Below are 19,912 nucleotides of genomic sequence, written 5' to 3' on the forward strand. Positions count from 1 at the left end.
GCAACACCAATAACGCACATGAGAAAGAATAAGAAAAACACCGGCCACAACAAAGCCATAGTAAAACGAAAGTAGGCGAAGGTGAGTAGTGTGGAAGGCCTATCCGTACACTATGCCACCACTCATAAGGGGTAAAAACATCCCTGACCATTCGCTCCAAACCCATACACATGACCGGAAACAAATGGTTGTTGTTTCAATCGTTGTAAAGAAGATCACGAATGGAGCCAGTGTATAGACCAGTTGATAGCATGCATAAGTGATGAAGTTTTAGAGTTAAAGAACATGTCATTTCTATGTAGCCACATCAATCAAATCAAGGCAGCTCTCACCCTTATAAACACACTAAAAACTATGAGATGGATATAAGTCAGATCAACGAATGTTTCCCTATAAAAGAATTTGTTTTTTGTTAGTTGTTCACAAGAAATAAAAGATCTCCAGAATAATTCACTCTCTTTGTAGCTCCGTGATCCATGTTGGTGCCCAGGTTGGCTGTTGATGCCCATTTTATGAGGGTTGGATTGTCCTGGTTTTAGCCTAGTTTTCTTTGAATTAAACTGGCAATTCTCACTTTATTCTTAATCAATGAAATGGCAAGTCTTTTGACTCGTTTCGAAAAGAAAAAATATTAAACACTATGGTGTAATTTTTGTCTAATGGTATCACTGTCGTGTTGGAACCGGATAGCCTGAAGGTGATGACATTAGTTGTTCTAGATGGTTAAACTTCGTCAATCAAAACCCAGCAAATTAATCGCTATGTGTTGTTCCACTGGGATCCATAACTGATGTATGCGACGTATTATTTTTGTTTATCGTTGGTATGTAATAGTACAAGTATGGATAATGTTGACTAAGTGATGTGTTCCCAAACCAAAATTCCCCCCTCGCGTGCAAAAAAAGAAAGAAAAACTCCCTAAATCTAAATGGCACACACATGAGATCTATTTGAAGAGTCCAAAATTTGGTTGTCTAAAATGAGGAAGGGCTACAAGGCAGTCGACTGAAATTTCATTTGGATTAGTCAAATCAACATGAAACGTTAGATAAAAAACGAACGCACCAGATTATCTCTTCTACCTCGAATAGTTTCTTCCTGAAAACATATCGTCTTCCCCGCCGCCCTGCTGCCACCGGCCGGGCAGCCTACTGCCGCCGCCTCGCCGCCCCACCCTCCCCGGAACCACCCCACCTCCAGTCTCCCACCGCCCCGGCCATCCCTCTAGGCCCTGCCACACCGAGTTTTTTCTCCGGCGAATCCCCACACCACCGCCCCACCCCGAACCCTAAGATAGCCACCGGGGTAGCCTGCCCAACGAGCTTCTTCCTCCCCTCCGATGAGTTTCTTCCTCCCTTGAGGCTATTTCTCCCTTTGACCAAAATCGACTGACCCAATTGTGAAAACTCAATCGACTGAAATGCAGCTATTTTGTCTAACATGAGGATAGCTTTCAAGCTAAACGGTTGTGCAAAGTTGATTTCTTTTATATGTGAAACTAGTTTCTTGTTCGGACTCATATTTCTTGGATGCCAAGTTTACAAAGATCAAAAGTTAGTTGTGAGGCCCCGTTCCACCGTCTATGAAAAGTACTCTCCGCGTATGTACCGAAATGTTGGTGTATTATGCAAGTAGTTATCTCAATAAATAAAGTAAATAAGATGCTTTGTCGGAATCGGAAACGTGTTCAAAGGCTCGTCTCCAAAACGGCCTGCCTAGTACAGTAGTTATATAATGACCTCATAGCATACGCATCGATCAGCACAAGGAACATCGCCGGTTCCAAGCAGCAGCGACCTTCCCTGTTTGGTCCTCGATCGCCTGCCAACGTCAGCGGCATGGCGCTACTGAAGCGCAGCTTCACCGCAGCGCTGCTCGACGAGGGCGACGACCCGTCGTACCCGTTGAAGATGCCGGGCAGCCTCGCGCGCACCACCGCGCCGGTGGCCAAGATGATGCGGCTGTGGAACTACAAGCAAGGCTCGGGCCTCGGTGCCCACGGCCAAGGCATCATCGCCCCTATAAAGGCTATCCAGCATTGCTCAACCGCCGGCATCGGCCACTCCGAAAAGACGTACAAGAACGGCCTGCATGGCGCGCCGGCGTCGTCGCCGCCAGCCCACGACGAGTGGCACGAGTCGGCGGCCGTCTCACGGGCCCTGCGCCTCGAGCGGGAGTGCTACGAGAAGACCCTCGCGCTGCTGCGCGACGCGAAGCTTCAAGGCGACGACAGCGCGGAGACGGCGGAGGCGCTGGCCGCTATCGTCGAGTCCGAGGAGGTGCTCCGGGGGAAGAAGCGCGCGCAGGGCGCGTGGAGGGCCGCGCTGCCTCCTTCCGCCGTGCGACACATCGTGGAGCAGGTGCTCACGCCGAGGATCGCCATGAAGGCGCCAGAGTGGGAGCCGTTGTGGAGCCCGGGCTGCGGCCACTGGCTACGCCCGTGGATCCCCTTGATCGGACACTTGCCGGAGAGCCTCTACGCCACCGTGGAGAGCAAGATCAGCGGCGGCTGCTACGACGTCATCTCCCCATGGAAAGACTACTTGGCCCCGACGCAGTGGGAGATCTTCTCCCGGCGTCACGTCCTGCCCAGGCTCACGCGGTGGCTGCAACAGCTGAAGATCACACCACCAAAGCAGCGCGACACTAAGTTCCGCGAGGTGATGTCGTGGATGCCTCTGGTGCGCACCGAAGACGTGGTGTCGATCCTAGAGCAGGAGTTTTTCGGCAAATGGGAGAGCGCGCTGCGTCACTGGCTGCAGTCCGCGAGGCCACCGTGTAATGTAATATGATCGGGCTGCTAAAGTGCACGCCTCGACCGATCTCATTGATTGGTATATATACAGGGTTACAAAACTTGTATCGCAAGTTCATCAAGTCGGTTTTAACCTTATATGGTAACCAACTATACAGGATCAATTACAACACGTGGTCGATCCGGTTGGGGATACGTAGAATCATCTAACACGCCCCCGCAGTCTGAACGTGGAGACATGCCGTCGCCGATGTGAAGACTGGATCGAAACTCGAGGAACAATGGTGTCGGCAATCCTTTAGTAAATATGTCCGCAAACTGTGATGACGATGGAACATGTAGTACACGCAGGGCTCCAATAGCAACTTTCTCGCGAACAAAATGTATATCCAGCTCAATGTGTTTAGTACGGCGATGTTGCACTGGGTTTGCGGACATGTATACTGCAGATATGTTGTCACAGTAGAAGACGGTGGCACTGTCAAGCGGGCAATTTAGCTCAAGTAACAAATGACGCAGCCAACAAGTCTCGGCTACGGCTGTAGCAACTGCTCGATATTCAGCTTCGGCACTGCTGCGAGAAACTGTCGGCTGTCGGCGAGAAGACCATGAGACTAGATTGTCTCCCAAAAATACACAGAAACCGGACGTAGAGCGGCGAGTATCCGGGCATCCAGCCCAATCAGCATCCGAATAGGCAACAAGAGTGTGTGAAGAGGAGGAATGAAGAATGAGACCAAGATCAAGTGTTCCTTTAAGATAACGAAGAATACGTCTGATTAGAAGAAGATGTGGTTCTCGAGGATCATGCATGTGAAGACATACTTGATGGACGGCATATGAAATTTCTGGTCGGGTAAGAGTGATATACTGGAGTGCCCCAGCAAGACTACGATACTGAGAAGGATCAGAGACCGGTGCACCGGCAGAAGCAGAAAGTTTGGATTTGGTGTCTATAGGTGTTGGAGAAGGATTACAGTCAATCATGCCAGCACGACGGAGAACATCGATGATGTACTGACGTTGAGATAAATGAATAGTGGAGGGAGTGCGGGTGACGGAGATGCCAAGAAAATGATGAAGAGGACCAAGATCTTTCATGGAGAATTCACGGCTAAGTTGAACAATTATTTGATGAAGAGTGGTTTGAGAAGAAGCAGTAAGAATAATATCATCTACATAAAGGAGAAGATAGGCAGTGGTCGTGCCATGATGTAAGACAAAAAGAGATGCATCGGACTTAGATTCAATAAATCCAATGGAACGAGCATAGGTGGCAAAGCGTTGGAACCATGCGCGGGGAGCCTGTTTGAGACCATAGAGAGACTTTTGAAGACGACAGACATGTGTAGGAAAGCGAGCATCGATAAATCCAGATGGTTGCTGACTATAGACTTCTTCATTGAGATTTCCATGCAAGAAAGCATTTTTTACATCTAGTTGATGAATTGGCCAAGATTTAGAAAGCGCGAGAGAAAGAACAACACGTATGGTGGCAGGTTTGACAACAGGGCTGAAGGTTTCGTCGTAGTCAATGCCGGGTTGTTGTGTAAATCCGCGCACTACCCAACGAGCCTTATGACGAGCAAGAGATCCATCGGAGTTATATTTGTGGTGAAATCTCCATTTGCCACTAACAATGTTAGCACCCAAAGGGGGAGGAACAAGAGTCCAAGTGCCATTTGTCATGAGAGCATCATATTCGTCTTGCATGGCTTGACGCCATGAAGGATCACGAAGAGCAACAAGATAATTATGTGGAAGAGGGGAGCCAACCGTGACGGAAAGATTAAGACGATCGATGGGACCGGGTAGCTTACCGGTTGTGCGACGAGTGCGATGTATAGGAGGTGGTGGTGGCGGGGTAGGGATAGGAGAAGGGGTTGGTGAGTTGTTGGGAGTGTGTAATATGGAGGCGGTAGGAGAAATAGGAGAGGATGGTTCGGGTGGGGGCGCTGCCGCGGCAGGAATAGTGGAGGTGTTCTTTGCCACGGCAGATGGGTCGGCTGCTGCTGTAGGGAATGGAGGAGTTTTGGTTGTCGTGGTATGAATTGGGTCAATGATTAGAGGATCGAATATGTCATGGTGAGGTGGGTTGGGAGGGCTAGGTGTTGGAGCATATGGGAAGGTGTTCTCATCAAATGTAACGTGACGGGAGATGATGATTCGCCGGCTTTCAAGATCAAGACATCGGTAACCGCGATGCCGAGAAGGATAGCCGAGAAATAAGCAACGAGTGGCACGAGGAGCTAATTTATGTGGTGTGGTGGATGAGGTGTTGGGATAACAAAGGCATCCAAACACACGGAGATCATGATATCGAGGATGATGACCGTGGAGGAGAAAGAAGGGTGTACTAAGGTTAGATGAATTGGTTGGTCTAATGTTAATGAGATAGGTGGCAGTGTGTAGAGCTTCAGCCCAAAAAGAAGAAGGAAGAGAGGCTTGAAATAGTAAGGTACGAACAACATCATTGGTTGTACGAATAGCTCGCTCGGCCTTTCCGTTTTGTTGAGATGTGTAGGGGCAGGAAAAACGGAATAAAATGCCATGGCTACCGCAGAAAACATCTAATTTAGTATTGTCAAATTCTCTGCCATTATCACATTGGATGGATTGAATAGTGAGATTAAATTGTGTAGAGGCATAAGCATGAAAGGCGACAAATGTGTTATAAACATCGGATTTTTTTCGAAGAGGAAAGCTCCAAAAATATTGAGTGAAATCATCGACAATTATTAAGTAATAGCAATAGCCAGATGAGCTGGGTACAGGGGATGTCCAAAGATCACAATGTAGACGCTCAAACGGACGAATAGTATAGGACTGTGATGGAAAAAACGGTGACCTAACATGTTTTCCTAATTGACAAGCATGACATAAAGTAGAGTCGACTTTATTGTAGGGGATGTGCTGAAGTTGATGAAGACGCGACATGGTGTGGGAGCCGGGGTGACCTAGGCGACGATGCCAAATATCCGAAGGAGATGTGGTGACATGGGCTTCATGGCTGGCTTGGCAGACTGGATAGAGGGGACCGGAGCTATTGCATCGAAGAATCACGATCCCGGTGAGAAGATCCTTCACAGAGAAACCATAAGGGTCAAATTCGACGGAACAAGAGTTGTCAGTGGTGAATTGACGAACAGAGACAAGATTTTTGATAATTTGTGGAACGATGAGAATTTTGCGTAAATAAAGAGGAATAGATGTGCTAGTTAGAGAGTAGGAACCAATATGTGTAATGGGTAGAGTAGCACCGTTACCAACAGTGACAGATTGAGAAGCAGATGGTATTAGAGAGTCGAAGTTACCATGATCGGATGCCATGTGGGAGGATGCACCAGAGTCCATATACCACTCATGTGTGCCGGGAATCTGCATGTTGTTGGGAGCTGCTAGAAGCGCAGGGTCGACCGTCGAGCTTGATGAAGGTGACTGCAGCATGTTGGAGTTGTTGTTGGCATGGCCGTACGCAGTGTAAGCTTGAGGAGCAGTGTTGGGGCGAGGACCAAGTAGACCTGGAGCAGGAGCCTGCCACGGACGTGACTGCCAGGAAGAGGAGGGCTGCTGCCATGGAGCCTATGTGTGTTGTTGCTGAAGATATGCCCTCGTCGGAGCACCCGTCCATGGGTTGAACTGCCACGGATTGTCGCGGCCGCGACCACGTCCACTGCGTCCGCCACGTCCACTGCGTCCGCCACGTCCACGGCCACTGCCACGGTTGAAGGTGGAGCCCGTTCTGCACCCTCCAGAGCCGACGCCCCCGGAGCTGATAGGGAGAGGAGCACGTTCACCGCCAGCGCTCGGGATGATGCTGTTCCCGCTAGCCCAAAGGGCAGTGGATGCCGCGTTCTTGGCATCAGTTTTCTTCTGGCTCTCTTCAAGGATCAACGCCGAGCGGGTCTGCAGGAACGAGGGGAAGGGCACCTGGAACGGAAGAAACGAGCGGAGGTGGGCGAAACTGTCGTTGAGGCCACATAGGAGGGTGAGGACGAGTGTTTCGTCACTGATCGTCTGGCCAACATCCACGAGAGAATCAGCAAGGGACTTGAGCTTTGTGCAGTAGTCACCGACGGTCATATCGCCTTGTGGGGTGTTCCTGAACTCCGCTTCCAGCTGGATTGCCCGGTGCTTTTTATTGTCACGGAAGAGATTCTCGATGGCGTCCCAGATCGTGCACGCGGTGGAGCGGGAGCGCATGACGATGCCGAAGAGGTCGATGGAGATAGAGCCATAGATCCAAGAGAGAACCGTGTAGTCGTCGCGGCCCCAATCCGAAGCCGGCGAAGTGTCGGAGGGAGTAGTGCCGGCATCACCGATGACATGAGCTGTAAGGCCATAGCGGCCAAGGGCGACGAGGAACAGCTCGCGCCAGTTGGTGTAGTTGGAGGCGGTCAGGTCGAGGGTGATGGGTACATGAAGTTTGATGGATGTGGCATAGGTGGAAGGGCTGGGCGTGGAGGCTGCTGGGGAGGTTGCGGGAGCTTTGCCCATCTCGGCGGCGCGACGATCAAGTTCTTCCTGGCGAGTCTGCAGGAGAGACTCGTGTTCCTTCAACTCGGCCTCGAGCTTCTTGAGATCGTCGGCTGTCATGGTGCAAGTAGAAGGCTAGGTTGGGATTCGATTGGAGAGGCTTGTGTGTATTAGGATTTCAAAAGGAGGGGGGATACGGCTGGTGTCTGATACCATGTAATGTAATATGATCGGGCTGCTAAAGTGCACGCCTCGATTGATCTCATTGATTGGTATATATACAGGGTTACAAAACTTGTATCGCAAGTTCATCAAGTCGGTTTTAACCTTATATGGTAACCAACTATACAGGATCAATTACAACACGTGGTCGATCCGGTTGGGGATACGTAGAATCATCTAACATCGGGGGAGGCCACGGCGTGGTGCGCCGGCTGGAAGAACCTCTTCACCCCGGAGCTGCTCCGCGACGAACGCGTGCTGGCATGGTTGGAGTCTGGCGCTGCCATGGTGGATCGAGAAACGGAAGACCTCAACCGCCTTGTTTGTCATAGCTGATACTAGTCTGCTAGTGTACAAGGCTACACCAGCTTGTGAGGTTGTAGTCAAGCAATGTAATGGTTGTAGTCAGTTATGATCAGCAAGACAGCAATATAATGGTTGCAGTCACTTATGATTACCAATGTAATGGTTGTAGTCACTTATGCCATATTTGACACTCAAAAGCAATACACTATTGCAGCACAGATGCTTGAATGAAAATTACAAATTAGTAAAGGAGTCCGAATCCAGATTTGCAAATTTTCGTGAATTTCTGCAGTTCTACGTGTAGATTTTGTGATAGTGTAAAACAAGGCACAACATATCTTCAGCTTTCGACATTGCTTTGCAGAGATCTCTGCTTGAACGTACAAGAATCTGGGTTTATGACCGGGTTTATATAGCAAGGCAATGACATCCTAGGAAACGGAGATGGATAAAAGACTAGAAAAGCTGTTGAGGAGAACGATATGTTCTATGTTTTTATTGACTGAAAGCCTGAAGCACCCCCCTAAGATAGCAAGTTTTGTTGCTCTAAAGTGTATGTTGCCATTGTCAATTGATCAAACCAACCATTTTTTTCCCGAGATATCCAAAGATTCGAGGCCGTCAAGGCGCCAAAGGCTGTTTAAGCTTAATATCATGGCGATTAAAGAAACATCTTTATTTATTGTTTGGATATATACTACCCTTATAATGATCTAAATATGGACCATCCCACTAGAAAAATTCCAATGTTTAGTGAGACTTGGGTTCATCATATTCATAGGTGCATTTTTGTGATAAATAGCGACAAGATTTGTACTACTCACTAGTTTTTGTGTATGCTAAATGCAGTCCTTTGCGCGTGAGAATACTTCCCTTTTGTCTGGATTATGGAGATAGTGGTCACATTTAGGGCATCTCCAACGGCAACCCGCAAAAAACCTCCCGCATCCATCCACAGACACGTAGTCGCATACATTTTCACAACAAGTCGAACCAACCGAACGAAATGCGTTTAAACAAGTCCAAAATTCATATAAACATGGTCGGATATCATATAGACATAACGGATTTCATTACAAATGCATCAAAGCGGTCCTAAGCGGACTCTGAAGTATAATTAATACCTAATATAAATGATCGCCGACGTTCAGTCCTCGTCTCCGATCATTAGCCCCGAGAACTAAAACTTCACCGTCTTCGGTTCCGCCTTCGCGACCTCTGCCTCCGGAACCCTTGTCTGCCTTGACGTCGCCGCCAAGCGACTAATCGGCTGAAGATGTTCAGCCCATCAAGCTTGGTGTCCATGGGAGGGAAGGAGCAGTGGCCTTCCTGGAACACGAGCAGCGGCGACCTACCGTGCACTACTCTTCCTCGCTGCTGGCGGCGCTTGCGGACGTGCCGTCTTCTTCGTGGTTGTGGCGCCGGGGCGCGGCCTCGGTGATGCCCTCCTTCTCGGTGTCGCCGAACAACACCTCGCATGCGTCGTCATCACACCACTTGCCGGCGGCCGCCACCTCCACCACCCGCTGCCGGTACCGCCAGCGGGCGAGGCACATCTCGCGGGCGGAGCGGTAGGACTCGAGCATCGCCTCCTACCCCGTCAGGTCCGCGTACGACACGACCGACCTGCTCCTCCGCTTGCAGATGCTCCTGGAGGAGGTTGTGGTTGTAGTTGGCGTTGGCATGTGCCTCCCGGAACTGCTCCTCCCGCACCATGTCCATATAATGGACACGGGCCTCGTCGATGGTCATGCTGCAATGCACCGGCAAGGGTGGAGCGGAGAAGGAGGGTGCCGTGCAGGAAGAGGAGGGTGGCGCCGGCTCGTCGGAGGAGGCATCCTCCATTTGCATGTCCTTCGGCTGCTTGCCGGCCTGCCAGTCGGCAACAATGGCGGCCATGGCCTTCTTCTGCTCTGACGCCAGTCTGTCTCAGAGAGTTCTGGCGGTGGAGGGATCCAAAACTTCAGATCTCGGGGTAGATCAACTATGTACTTCGATATCTTCATGATATAAACAAGAGCAGGATGTAGGGTTTTATCTACATAGAGAGGGCACGAACCTGGGTAAATACCATGTGTGTTCTTCTCCTGTTACCCATCGATCCGATCTGATAGCTTAGGCCCCCTACCGAAGATCTATCGGTTTTGACACCGAAAAGGAGTATGTATGGAAGGGCATGATCCATTGATGAAAAACTTGTTGGACATCTAGTTAATCTTGTTAGATTTGAGACATTCCTGTACTAGACTTAATTTGCATGCTATGTATTGATGATTTGTGCTATTTTTTGTCCGAACTTTGATGAATATCGGACGGTTTGCATGAATTTTGTCCGATTAGTTCAGATGCGGGTAGAAATGTATGCCGGCATCGTTGGATGGCGGCCTCCCGCATCCGTGTCTGCGGACTAGACTGATGAGGACATGACTACCTTGGATACGACCAAAAATATTGCATACATGTATATTTGTGAGGTGATTTCTAATGCAAACTATGCAATAATTTATTTATGTCATCCAGGACAAAAATAATTTACAGACTTTTGTGCCATGTCTAATTACAGGTGTATGGAACATTTGTACAATCCACATATGAAGATAAGGGAAAAAGTGAAGTTTATGTGTTGTTCAAAAAGTCCTCTCACGTCACTTTTGGGCCAAGAGAAGATAGAGTCAAGTCTCTCACGTTATGAATTCAAATTCGGACTGCACAGACATACCTGACTCAAAACGCCAACAACTCTTTCATACGGACTCCGAATTGAGTTATTCTTTTTTTGTTGGAAAATAGATTTCATTTACTTTCCAACACAATTGGATTCACCTTCAAATTCGTCTGGAGCATTGAGTTATGGACGAAACAATCTGACATTGCAGCAGAATCCGAGTCAAACTACAAGCCCAAAGGTGTTGCATCACCTCCACTTGGGCCCATGAGCCTTGTACGATCTAGGGTTAATTTTAGGCTGCCTTGTGACATCCTCCCACCTCCTTGGCCGCCACCTCTTGCTCCTATATAAGTAGATCCATCTAGTAGTTTTTTCGTTGGGATTGTTTAGTTAGAAGTTAGCCATTGCAACTTCGTGTATTTCGTTTGTGTCCAACGACCAGACCAAGACCGCTTTCGGATCCCCACCTATATCAATACTTTATCTATATTCGCAATATTCAGATTGATGTATCATATTCTTGCTTGTTCTTCGATTACTTGCAGGAATAGACCTTCGTGGTCAGGTTGATCGTACTTCGGCGTGATCAATAACCTCTCAGAGTTGGTTTAGCGATTGCTAAGGCGCAACGTCGTGCATGTTTGTAGTCGGATCATCAAAGTCTTCTCCACCAAATCGATAGTTATCATCTCATCGAAAGATCGAGCCTCTCACCTCTATCATAGACCCTCCTGTCCGCGGACGGATGCGGGAGGAAATTTGCAGGTCGCCGTTGGAGATGTGGTATCCATTGCAAAGGTCACTCCCACATCGCCTGGTGATGACAAGTGACGCATAGCATGTGCGACACTTGTTGCAATTAGAGAGTTTTGATGGATTTCTTCCCACATGCAGAGAGAGATGGGCGGGTTTATTCATGCTAGTTTCATAGTTTTTATTTTTTTCAACAATTTTTTTTCTCGAACCATGTGTCCAAATCATGAAACCATTTTCACCATTGCGTCTCTTGCGATGAGATTTCAAAATTAGATCACATGTTGATAGATTTTTATAAACTTTTTTGCGTGAAATATGTGCTCCAAAAATATACTAACATGTTCTTCAAAAAATGTACTAATTGTGCTTTACTGTTGGGGAACGTAGTAATTTCAAAAATTTCCCTACGCACACGCAAGATCATGGTGATGCATAGCAACGAGCGGGAAGAGTATCGTCCACGTACCCTCGTAGACCGTAAGCGGAAGCGTTATGAGAACGCGGTTGATGTAGTCGAACGTCTTCACGATCCGACCGATCCAAGTACTGAACGCACGATACCTCCGAGTTCAGCATACGTTCAGCTTGATGACGTCCCATGAACTTCGATCTAGTAGAGCTTCATGGGAGAGTTCCGCCAGCACGACGACATGTTGGTGGTGATGGTGTTGCTACCGACGCAGGGCTTCGCCTAAGCACCGCTACGATATGATCGAGGTGGATTATGGTGGAGGGGGGCACCGCACACAGCTAAGGGATCAATGATCAACTTGTGTGTCTAGAGGTGCCCCCTGCCCCCGTATATAAAGGAGCAAGGGGGGAGGCCAGCTGGCCCTCTATGGCGCGGCAGGAGGAGTCCTCCTCCTCCTAGTAGGAGTAGGACTCCTCTCTTTCCTACTCCTACTAGGAGGGGGAAAGGAAGGGGGAGAGGGAGAAGGAAAGGGGGGCGCCGCCCCCCTCTCCTAGTCCAATTCGGACCAGAGGGGGAGGGGCGCGCGGCCTACCCTCTCTCTCTCCACTAAGGCCCATAAGGCCCATTATTTCTCTGGGGGGGGGTCGGTAACCCTCCGGCACTATGGTTTTCTCCGAAATCACTCGGAACACTTCCGGTGTCTGAATATAGTCGTCCAATATATCGATCTTTACGTCTCGACCACTTCGAGACTCCTCGTCATGTCCGTGATCATATCCGGGACTCCTAACTACCTTCGGTACATCAAAACACAAAAACTCATAATACCGATCGTCACCGAACTTTAAGCATGCGGACCCTACAGGTTCGAGAACTATGTAGACATGACCGAGACACGTCTCCGGTCAATAACCAATAGCGGAACATGGATGTTCATATTGGCTCCCACATATTCTACGAAGATCTTTATCGGTCAAACCGCATAACAGGATACGTTGTTCCCTTTGTCATCGGTATGTTACTTGCCCGAGATTCGATCGTCGGTATCTCAATACCTAGTTCAATCTCGTTACTGGCAAGTCTCTTTACTCATTCTGTAATGCATCATCCCGCAACTAACTTATTAGTTACAATGCTTGCAAGGCTTATAGTGATGTGCATTACCGAGTGGGCCCAGAGATACCTCTCCGACAATCAGAGTGACAAATCCTAATCTTGATATATGCCAACTCAACAAGTACAATCGGAGACAACTGTAGAGCACCTTTATAATCACTCAGTTACGTTGTGATGTTTGGTAGCACACAAAGTGTTCCTCCGGTAATCGGGAGTTACATAATATCATAGTCATAGGAACATGTATAAGTCATGAAGAAAGCAATAGCAGTATACTAAAACGATCAAGTGCTAAGCTAACGAAATGGGTCAAGTCAATCACATCATTCTTCTAATGATGTGATCCCGTTTATCAAATGAAAACTCATGTCTATGGTTAGGAAACATGTTGAGGCATATCTCTCTCGATGTGGTTTTTGTGATTGATGACAACGTGTTTGTGGACTAATAGTGTGCTTTGAGCGTTTCAGAGATTCATCCTTGGCACGAGACGATTTCCTCCCCTCGGAGTGTCATTCAAGACGGTGTAGCTCTTTCGTTTCTCCTTTGGTGGTCTAGTTGCGCAGAGGGCACCGTACTATCAAGAGGGGGTCCGATGTGGTATTGCTTGGGTGGAATCAACATGTACACTTCCGCTTCTCACCCTCAGAGCTCTTCCGCTTCGAAGGAGAGATCTTTTCTCTCTTGTGTGTCTTGTTTGGGTCCCAGCGGTAGTACCATGCTACCCAGCGGTAGCACCGCCGGTGACTCCGCAGCTGTACTACCGCTGGCCTGCCTGGCCCTACCGCCTCGACTTCCACTTCAATGGAGAGATCTTCTCTCTCTTTTGTGTCTTGTCTGGGTCCCAGCGGTAGTACCATGCTACCCAGCGGTAGTACCGCTGAGGGGTTACAAGCGGCAGTACCGCTCCGCGGCGTTAGTACCGCCGGTGACTCCGCAGCTGTACTACCGCTGGCCTGTCTGGCTCCTACCACCTCGACTCGAGGGCTCTTTTTCTCGTGTCAGGTTTTGCGGCAGTAGAGGCGGTAGTATCGCTTCTCAGTGGTAGTACCACCCTTACCACCGCTGTAGTACCGCTCTGGGTCCAGGTCCCTACTTCTCTCCTCGGCGCGGCAGTACCGCTAGTTGGAGCGGCAGTACCGCTGGCTCAGCGGTAGTACCGCCCCCCAAGCGGTACTACCGCCCTCTGCGGGGCTGTTTTGTGGGGCAACGGTTGGATTGTTGCCCCCACTATAAAAGGGGGTCCCCTTCTTCCCCGTTGACCTACCTCTTCCCTCTGAAGCTCCATTAATGCTCCAAGCTCCATTTTCGCCCGATCTATCTCTCTAGCCAATCAAACTTGTTGATTGCTCGGAAGTGGTTGAGAAGGCCCCGATCTACACTTCCACCAAGAGTTTTTCGATCCCCCCACCTATCCCTAGTGGATCTTGTTACTCTTGGGTGTTTGAGCACCCTAGACGGTTGAGGTCACCATGGAGCTATAGTCCATTGTGGTGAAGCTTCGTGGTATTGTTGGGAGCCTCCGATTAAGTTGTGGAGATTGCCCCAACCTTGTTTGTAAAGGTCCGGTCTCCGCCTTCAAGGGCACCAATAGTGGAATCACGGCATCTCGCATTGTGTGAGGGCGTGAGGACAATACGGTGGCCCTAGTGGCTTCTTGGGGAGCATTGTGCCTCCACACCGCTCTAACGGAGACGTACTTCCCTTTAAAAGGAAGGAACTTCGGTAACACATCCTCGTCTTCACCGGATCCACTCTTGGTTATTTCTTACCTTTACTTGTGCAAGCTCTTTAGTGTTACTTCTCTTGCTTGCTTGTTTGTTTGTTGTCATTGCATCATATAGGTTGCTCACCTAGTTGCTGTTGGGGAACGTTGCAGAAAACAAAATTTTCCTATGGTTTCACCAAGATCCATCTAGGAGTTCATCTAGCAATGAGTGATTAGATGCATCTACGTACCTTGTAGATCGCGAGCGGAAGCGTTCAAAGAACGGGGATGAGGGAGTCGTACTCGACGTGATTCGAATCACCTAAGATCCTAGCACCGAACGGACGGCACCTCCGCGTTCAACACACGTACGGAACAGCCACGTCTCCTCCTTCTTGATCCAGCAAGGGGGGAGGAGAGGTTGAGGGAGATGGCTCCAGCAGCAGCACGACGGCGTGGTGATGATGGAGCTGCAGTACTCCGGCAGGGCTTCGCTAAGCACTATGGAGGAGGATGATGTGTTGGAGAGGGAGAGGGAGGCACCAAAGGCAAAGGTAAGAAGTCCTCCATCTCCCCCACTATATATAGGAGGGCCAAGGGGGGGCGCCGGCCCTAGGAGATCTAATCTCCTAGGGGGGTGCGGCCAAGGGGAGGAATCCCTCCTCCCCAAGGCACCTAGGAGGTGCCTTCCCCTCCTAGGACTCTTCCTCCTTGAAACCCTAGGCGCATGGGCCTCTTGGGGCTGGTGCCCTTGGCCCATGTAGGCCAAGGTGCACCCCCTACAGCCCATGTGGCCCCCCCCCCCGGGACAGGTGGCCCCACCCGGTGGACCCCCGGGACCCTTTCGGTGGTCCCGGCACAATACCGATGACCCCGAAACTTGTCCCGATGGCCGAAATAGGACTTCCCATATATAAATCTTTACCTCCGGACCATTCCAGAACTCCTCGTGACGTCCGGGATCTCATCCGGGACTCCTAACAACATTAGGGTTACTGCATATACATATCCCTACAACCCTAGCGTCACCGAACCTTAAGTGTGTAGACCCTACGAGTTCGGGAGACATGTAGACATGACCGAGATCGCTCTCCGGTCAATAACCAACAGCAGGATCTGGATACCCATGTTGGCTCCCACATGCTCCTCGATGATCTCATCGGATGAACCACGATGTCAAGGATTCAAGCAACCCCGTATACAATTCCCTTTGTCAATTGGTATGTTACTTGCCCGAGATTTGATCGTCGGTATCCCAATACCTCGTTCAATCTCGTTACCGGCAAGTCACTTTACTCGTACCGTAATGCATGATCCCGTGACCAGACACTTGGTCACTTTGAGCTCATTATGATGATGCATTACCGAGTGGGCCCAGTGATACCTCTCCGTCATACGGAGTGACAAATCCCAGTCTTGATCCGTGTCAACCCAACAGACACTTTCGGAGATACCCGTAGTATACCTTTATAGTCACCTAGTTACGTTGTGACGTTTGGTATACCCAAAGCACTCCTACGGTATCCGGGAGTTACACGATCTCATGGTCTAAGGAAAAGATACTTTGACATTGGGAAACTCTAGCAAACAAACTATACGATCTTATGCTATGTTTAGGATTGGGTCTTGTCCATCACATCATTCTCCTAATGATGTGATCTCGTTATCAATGACATCCAATGTCCATAGTCAGGAAACCATGACTATCTGTTGATCAACGAGCTAGTCAACTAGAGGCTTACTAGGGACATGTTGGTGTCTATTATTCACACATGTATTACGATTTCCGGATAACATAATTATAGCATGAATAAAGACAATTATCATGAATAAGGAAATATAATAATAATGCTTTTATTATTGCCTCTAGGGCATATTTCCAACAGTCTCCCACTTGCACTAGAGTCAATAATCTAGTTACATTGTGATGAATCGAACACCCATGGAATTCTGGTGTTGATCATGTTTTGCTCTAGGGAGAGGTTTAGTCAACGGATCTGCGACATTCAGGTCCGTATGTACTTTACAAATATCTATGTCTCCATCTTGAACATTTTCATGAATGGAGTTGAAGCGACGCTTGATGTGCCTTGTCTTCTTGTGAAACCTGGGCTCCTTGGCAAGTGCAATAGCTCCAGTGTTGTCATAGAAGAGTTTGATTGGCCCCGACGCATTGGGTATGACTCCTAGGTCGGTGATGAACTCCTTCGCCCAAATTGCTTCATGCGCTGCCTCCGAGGCTGCCATGTACTCCGCTTCACATGTAGATCCCGCCACGACACTCTGCTTGCAACTGCACCAGCTTACTGCCCCACCATTCAAAATATACACGTATCCGGTTTGTGACTTAGAGTCATCCAGATCTGTGTCGAAGCTAGCGTCGACATAACCTTTTACGATGAGCTCTTCGTCACCTCCATAAATGAGAAACATTTCCTTAGTCCTTTTCAGGTACTTCAGGATATTCTTGACCGCTGTCCAGTGTTCCTTGCCGGGATTACTTTGGTACCTTCCTACCAAACTTACGGCAAGGTTTACATCAGGTCTGGTACACAGCATGGCATACATAATAGAACCTATGGCTGAGGCATAGGGGATGACACTCATCTCTTCTATATCTTCTATCGTGGTCGGACATTAAGCAGAGCTCAATTTCACACCTTGTAACACAGGTAAGAACCCCTTCTTAGATTGATCCATATTGAACTTCTTCAATATCTTATCAAGGTATGTGCTTTGTGAAAGACCTATGAGGCGTCTCGATCTATCTCTATAGATTTTGATGGCTAATATATAAGCAGCTTCTCCAAGGTCCTTCATTGAAAAACTCTTATTCAAGTAGGCCTTAATGATGTCCAAGAGTTCTGTATCATTTCCCATCAAAAGTATGTCATCTACATATAATATGAGAAATGCTACAGAGCTCCCACTCATTTTCTTGTAAACACAGGCTTCTCCATAAGTCTGCGTAAACCCAAACGCTTTGATCATCTCATCAAAGCGAATGTTCCAACTCCGAGATGCTTGCACCAGCCCATAAATCGAGCGTTGGAGCTTGCACACCTTGTCAGCATTCTTAGGATCGACAAAACCTTCCGGCTGCATCATATACAATTCTTCCTTAAGGAAACCATTAAGGAATGCCGTTTTGACGTCCATTTGCCATATTTCATAATCATAGAATGCGGCAATTGCTAACATGATTCGGACGGACTTCAGCTTCGCTACCGGTGAGAAAGTCTCATCGTAGTCAACCCCTTGAACTTGTCGATAACCCTTAGCGACAAGGCGAGCTTTATAGATGGTCACATTACCATCCGCGTCTGTCTTCTTCTTAAAGATCCATTTATTTTCTATGGCTCGCCGCTCAACGGGCAAGTCAGTCAAAGTCCATACTTCGTTTTCATACATGGATCCTATCTCGGATTTCATGGCTTCTAGCCATTTGTCGGAATCCGGGCCCGCCATCGCTTCTTCACAGTTCGAAGGTTCACCATTGTCTAACAACATGATTTCCAAGACAGGGTTGTCGTACCACTCCGGTGCGGAACGTGTCCTTGTGGACCTTCGAATTTCAGTAGGAGCTTGATCAGAAGTATCTTGATCATCATCAATAACTTCCTCTCTAGTCGGTGCAGGCACCTCAGGAACATTTTCTTGAGTTGCGCCCTTTTCCGGTTCAAGAGGTAATACTTCATCAAGTTCTACCTTCCTCCCACTTACTTCTTTCGAGAGAAACTCCTTCTCTAGAAAGGATCCATTCTTGGCAACAAAGATCTTGCCTTCGGATCTGAGGTAGAAGGTATACCCAACAGTTTCTTTAGGGTATCCTATGAAGACGCATTTTTCCAACTTGGGTTCGAGCTTTTCAGGTTGAAGTTTCTTGACATAAGCATCGCATCCCCAAACTTTTAGAAACGACAGCTTAGGTTTCTTCCCAAACCATACTTCAAACGGTGTCGTCTCAACGGATTTCGACGGAGCCCTATTTAAAGTGAATGCGACAGTCTCTAAAGCATAGCCCCAAAAAGATAGCGGTAAATCGGTAAGAGACATCATAGATCGCACCATATCTAATAGAGTGTGATTACGACGTTCGGACACACCATTACGCTGAGGTGTTCCAGGCGGCGTAAGTTGTGAAACTATTCCACATTTTCTTAAGTGTGTGCCAAATTCGTGACTCAAGTATTCTCCTCCACGATCTGATCGTAGAAACTTGATTTTCCCGTCACGTTGATTCTCAACCTCACTCTGAAATTCCTTGAACTTTTCAAAGGTTTCAGACTTGTGTTTCATTAAGTAGATATACCCATATCTACTCAAGTCATCAGTGAGGGTGAGAACATAACGATAGCCACCGCGAGCCTCAACACTCATTGGACCGCACACATCAGTATGTATGATTTCCAATAAGTTGGTTGCTCGCTCCATTGTCCCTGAGAACGGAGTCTTGGTCATTTTACCCATGAGGCATGGTTCGCACGTGTCAAATGATTCGTAATCAAGAGACTCTAAAAGTCCATCTGCATGGAGCTTCTTCATGCGTTTGACACCTATGTGACCAAGGCGGCAGTGCCACAAGTATGTGGGACTATCATTATCAACCTTACATCTTTTGGTACTCACACTATGAATATGTGTAGCATTACGCTCGAGATTCATTAAGAATAAACCATTCACCATCGGAGCATGACCATAAAACATATCTCTCATATAAATAGAACAACCATTATTCTCGGATTTAAATGAGTAGCCATCTCGAATTAAACGAGATCCCGATACAATGTTCATGCTCAAAGCTGGCACTAAATAACAATTATTAAGGTTTAAAACTAATCCCGAAGGTAAATGTAGAGGTAGCGTGCCGACGGTGATCACATCGACCTTGGAACCATTCCCGACGCGCATCGTCACCTCGTCCTTCGCTAGTCTCCGCTTATTCCGAAGCTCCTGCTTTGAGTTACAAATGTGAGCAACTGCACCGGTATCAAATACCCAGGAGCTACTACGAGTACTGGTAAGGTACACATCAATTACATGTATATCACATATACCTTTCGTTTTGCCGGCCTTCTTGTCCGCTAAGTATTTGGGGCAGTTCCGCTTCTAGTGACCACTTTCCTTGCAATAAAAGCACTGAGTCTCGGGCTTGGGTCCATTCTTTGGCTTCTTCCCGGCAGCTTGCTTGCCGGGCGCGGCAACTCCCTTGCCGTCCTTCTTGAAGTTCTTTTTACCCTTGCCCTTCTTGAACTTAGTGGTTTTATTGACCATCAACACTTGATGTTCCTTCTTGACTTCTACCTCTGCTGATTTCAGCATAGCAAATACTTCAGGAATGGTCTTTTCCATCCCCTGCATATTGAAGTTCATCACAAAGCTCTTGTAGCTCGGTGGAAGCGACTGAAGGATTCTGTCAATGACCGCGTCATCCGGGAGATTAACTCCCAGCTGAGTCAAGCGGTTATGTAACCTAGACATGGTGAGTATGTG

General features: G+C 48.2%; 1 protein-coding gene across 1 annotated transcript; it reads left to right on the forward strand.

The window, feature by feature from the left end:
* Nucleotides 1-1,623: 1,623 nt before the first annotated feature.
* On the forward strand, nt 1,624-2,868 carry LOC119267847 (septin and tuftelin-interacting protein 1 homolog). The gene has a single exon (XM_037549312.1). The coding sequence runs from the start codon at nt 1,839-1,841 to the stop codon at nt 2,790-2,792; it is 954 nt and encodes a 317-aa protein (XP_037405209.1). The 5' UTR covers nt 1,624-1,838; the 3' UTR covers nt 2,793-2,868.
* The last annotated feature ends 17,044 nt before the right edge of the window (nt 2,869-19,912 follow it).

This window comes from Triticum dicoccoides, chromosome 1A, assembly GCF_002162155.2.
Source record: "Triticum dicoccoides isolate Atlit2015 ecotype Zavitan chromosome 1A, WEW_v2.0, whole genome shotgun sequence".
NCBI lineage: Eukaryota > Viridiplantae > Streptophyta > Magnoliopsida > Poales > Poaceae > Triticum > Triticum dicoccoides.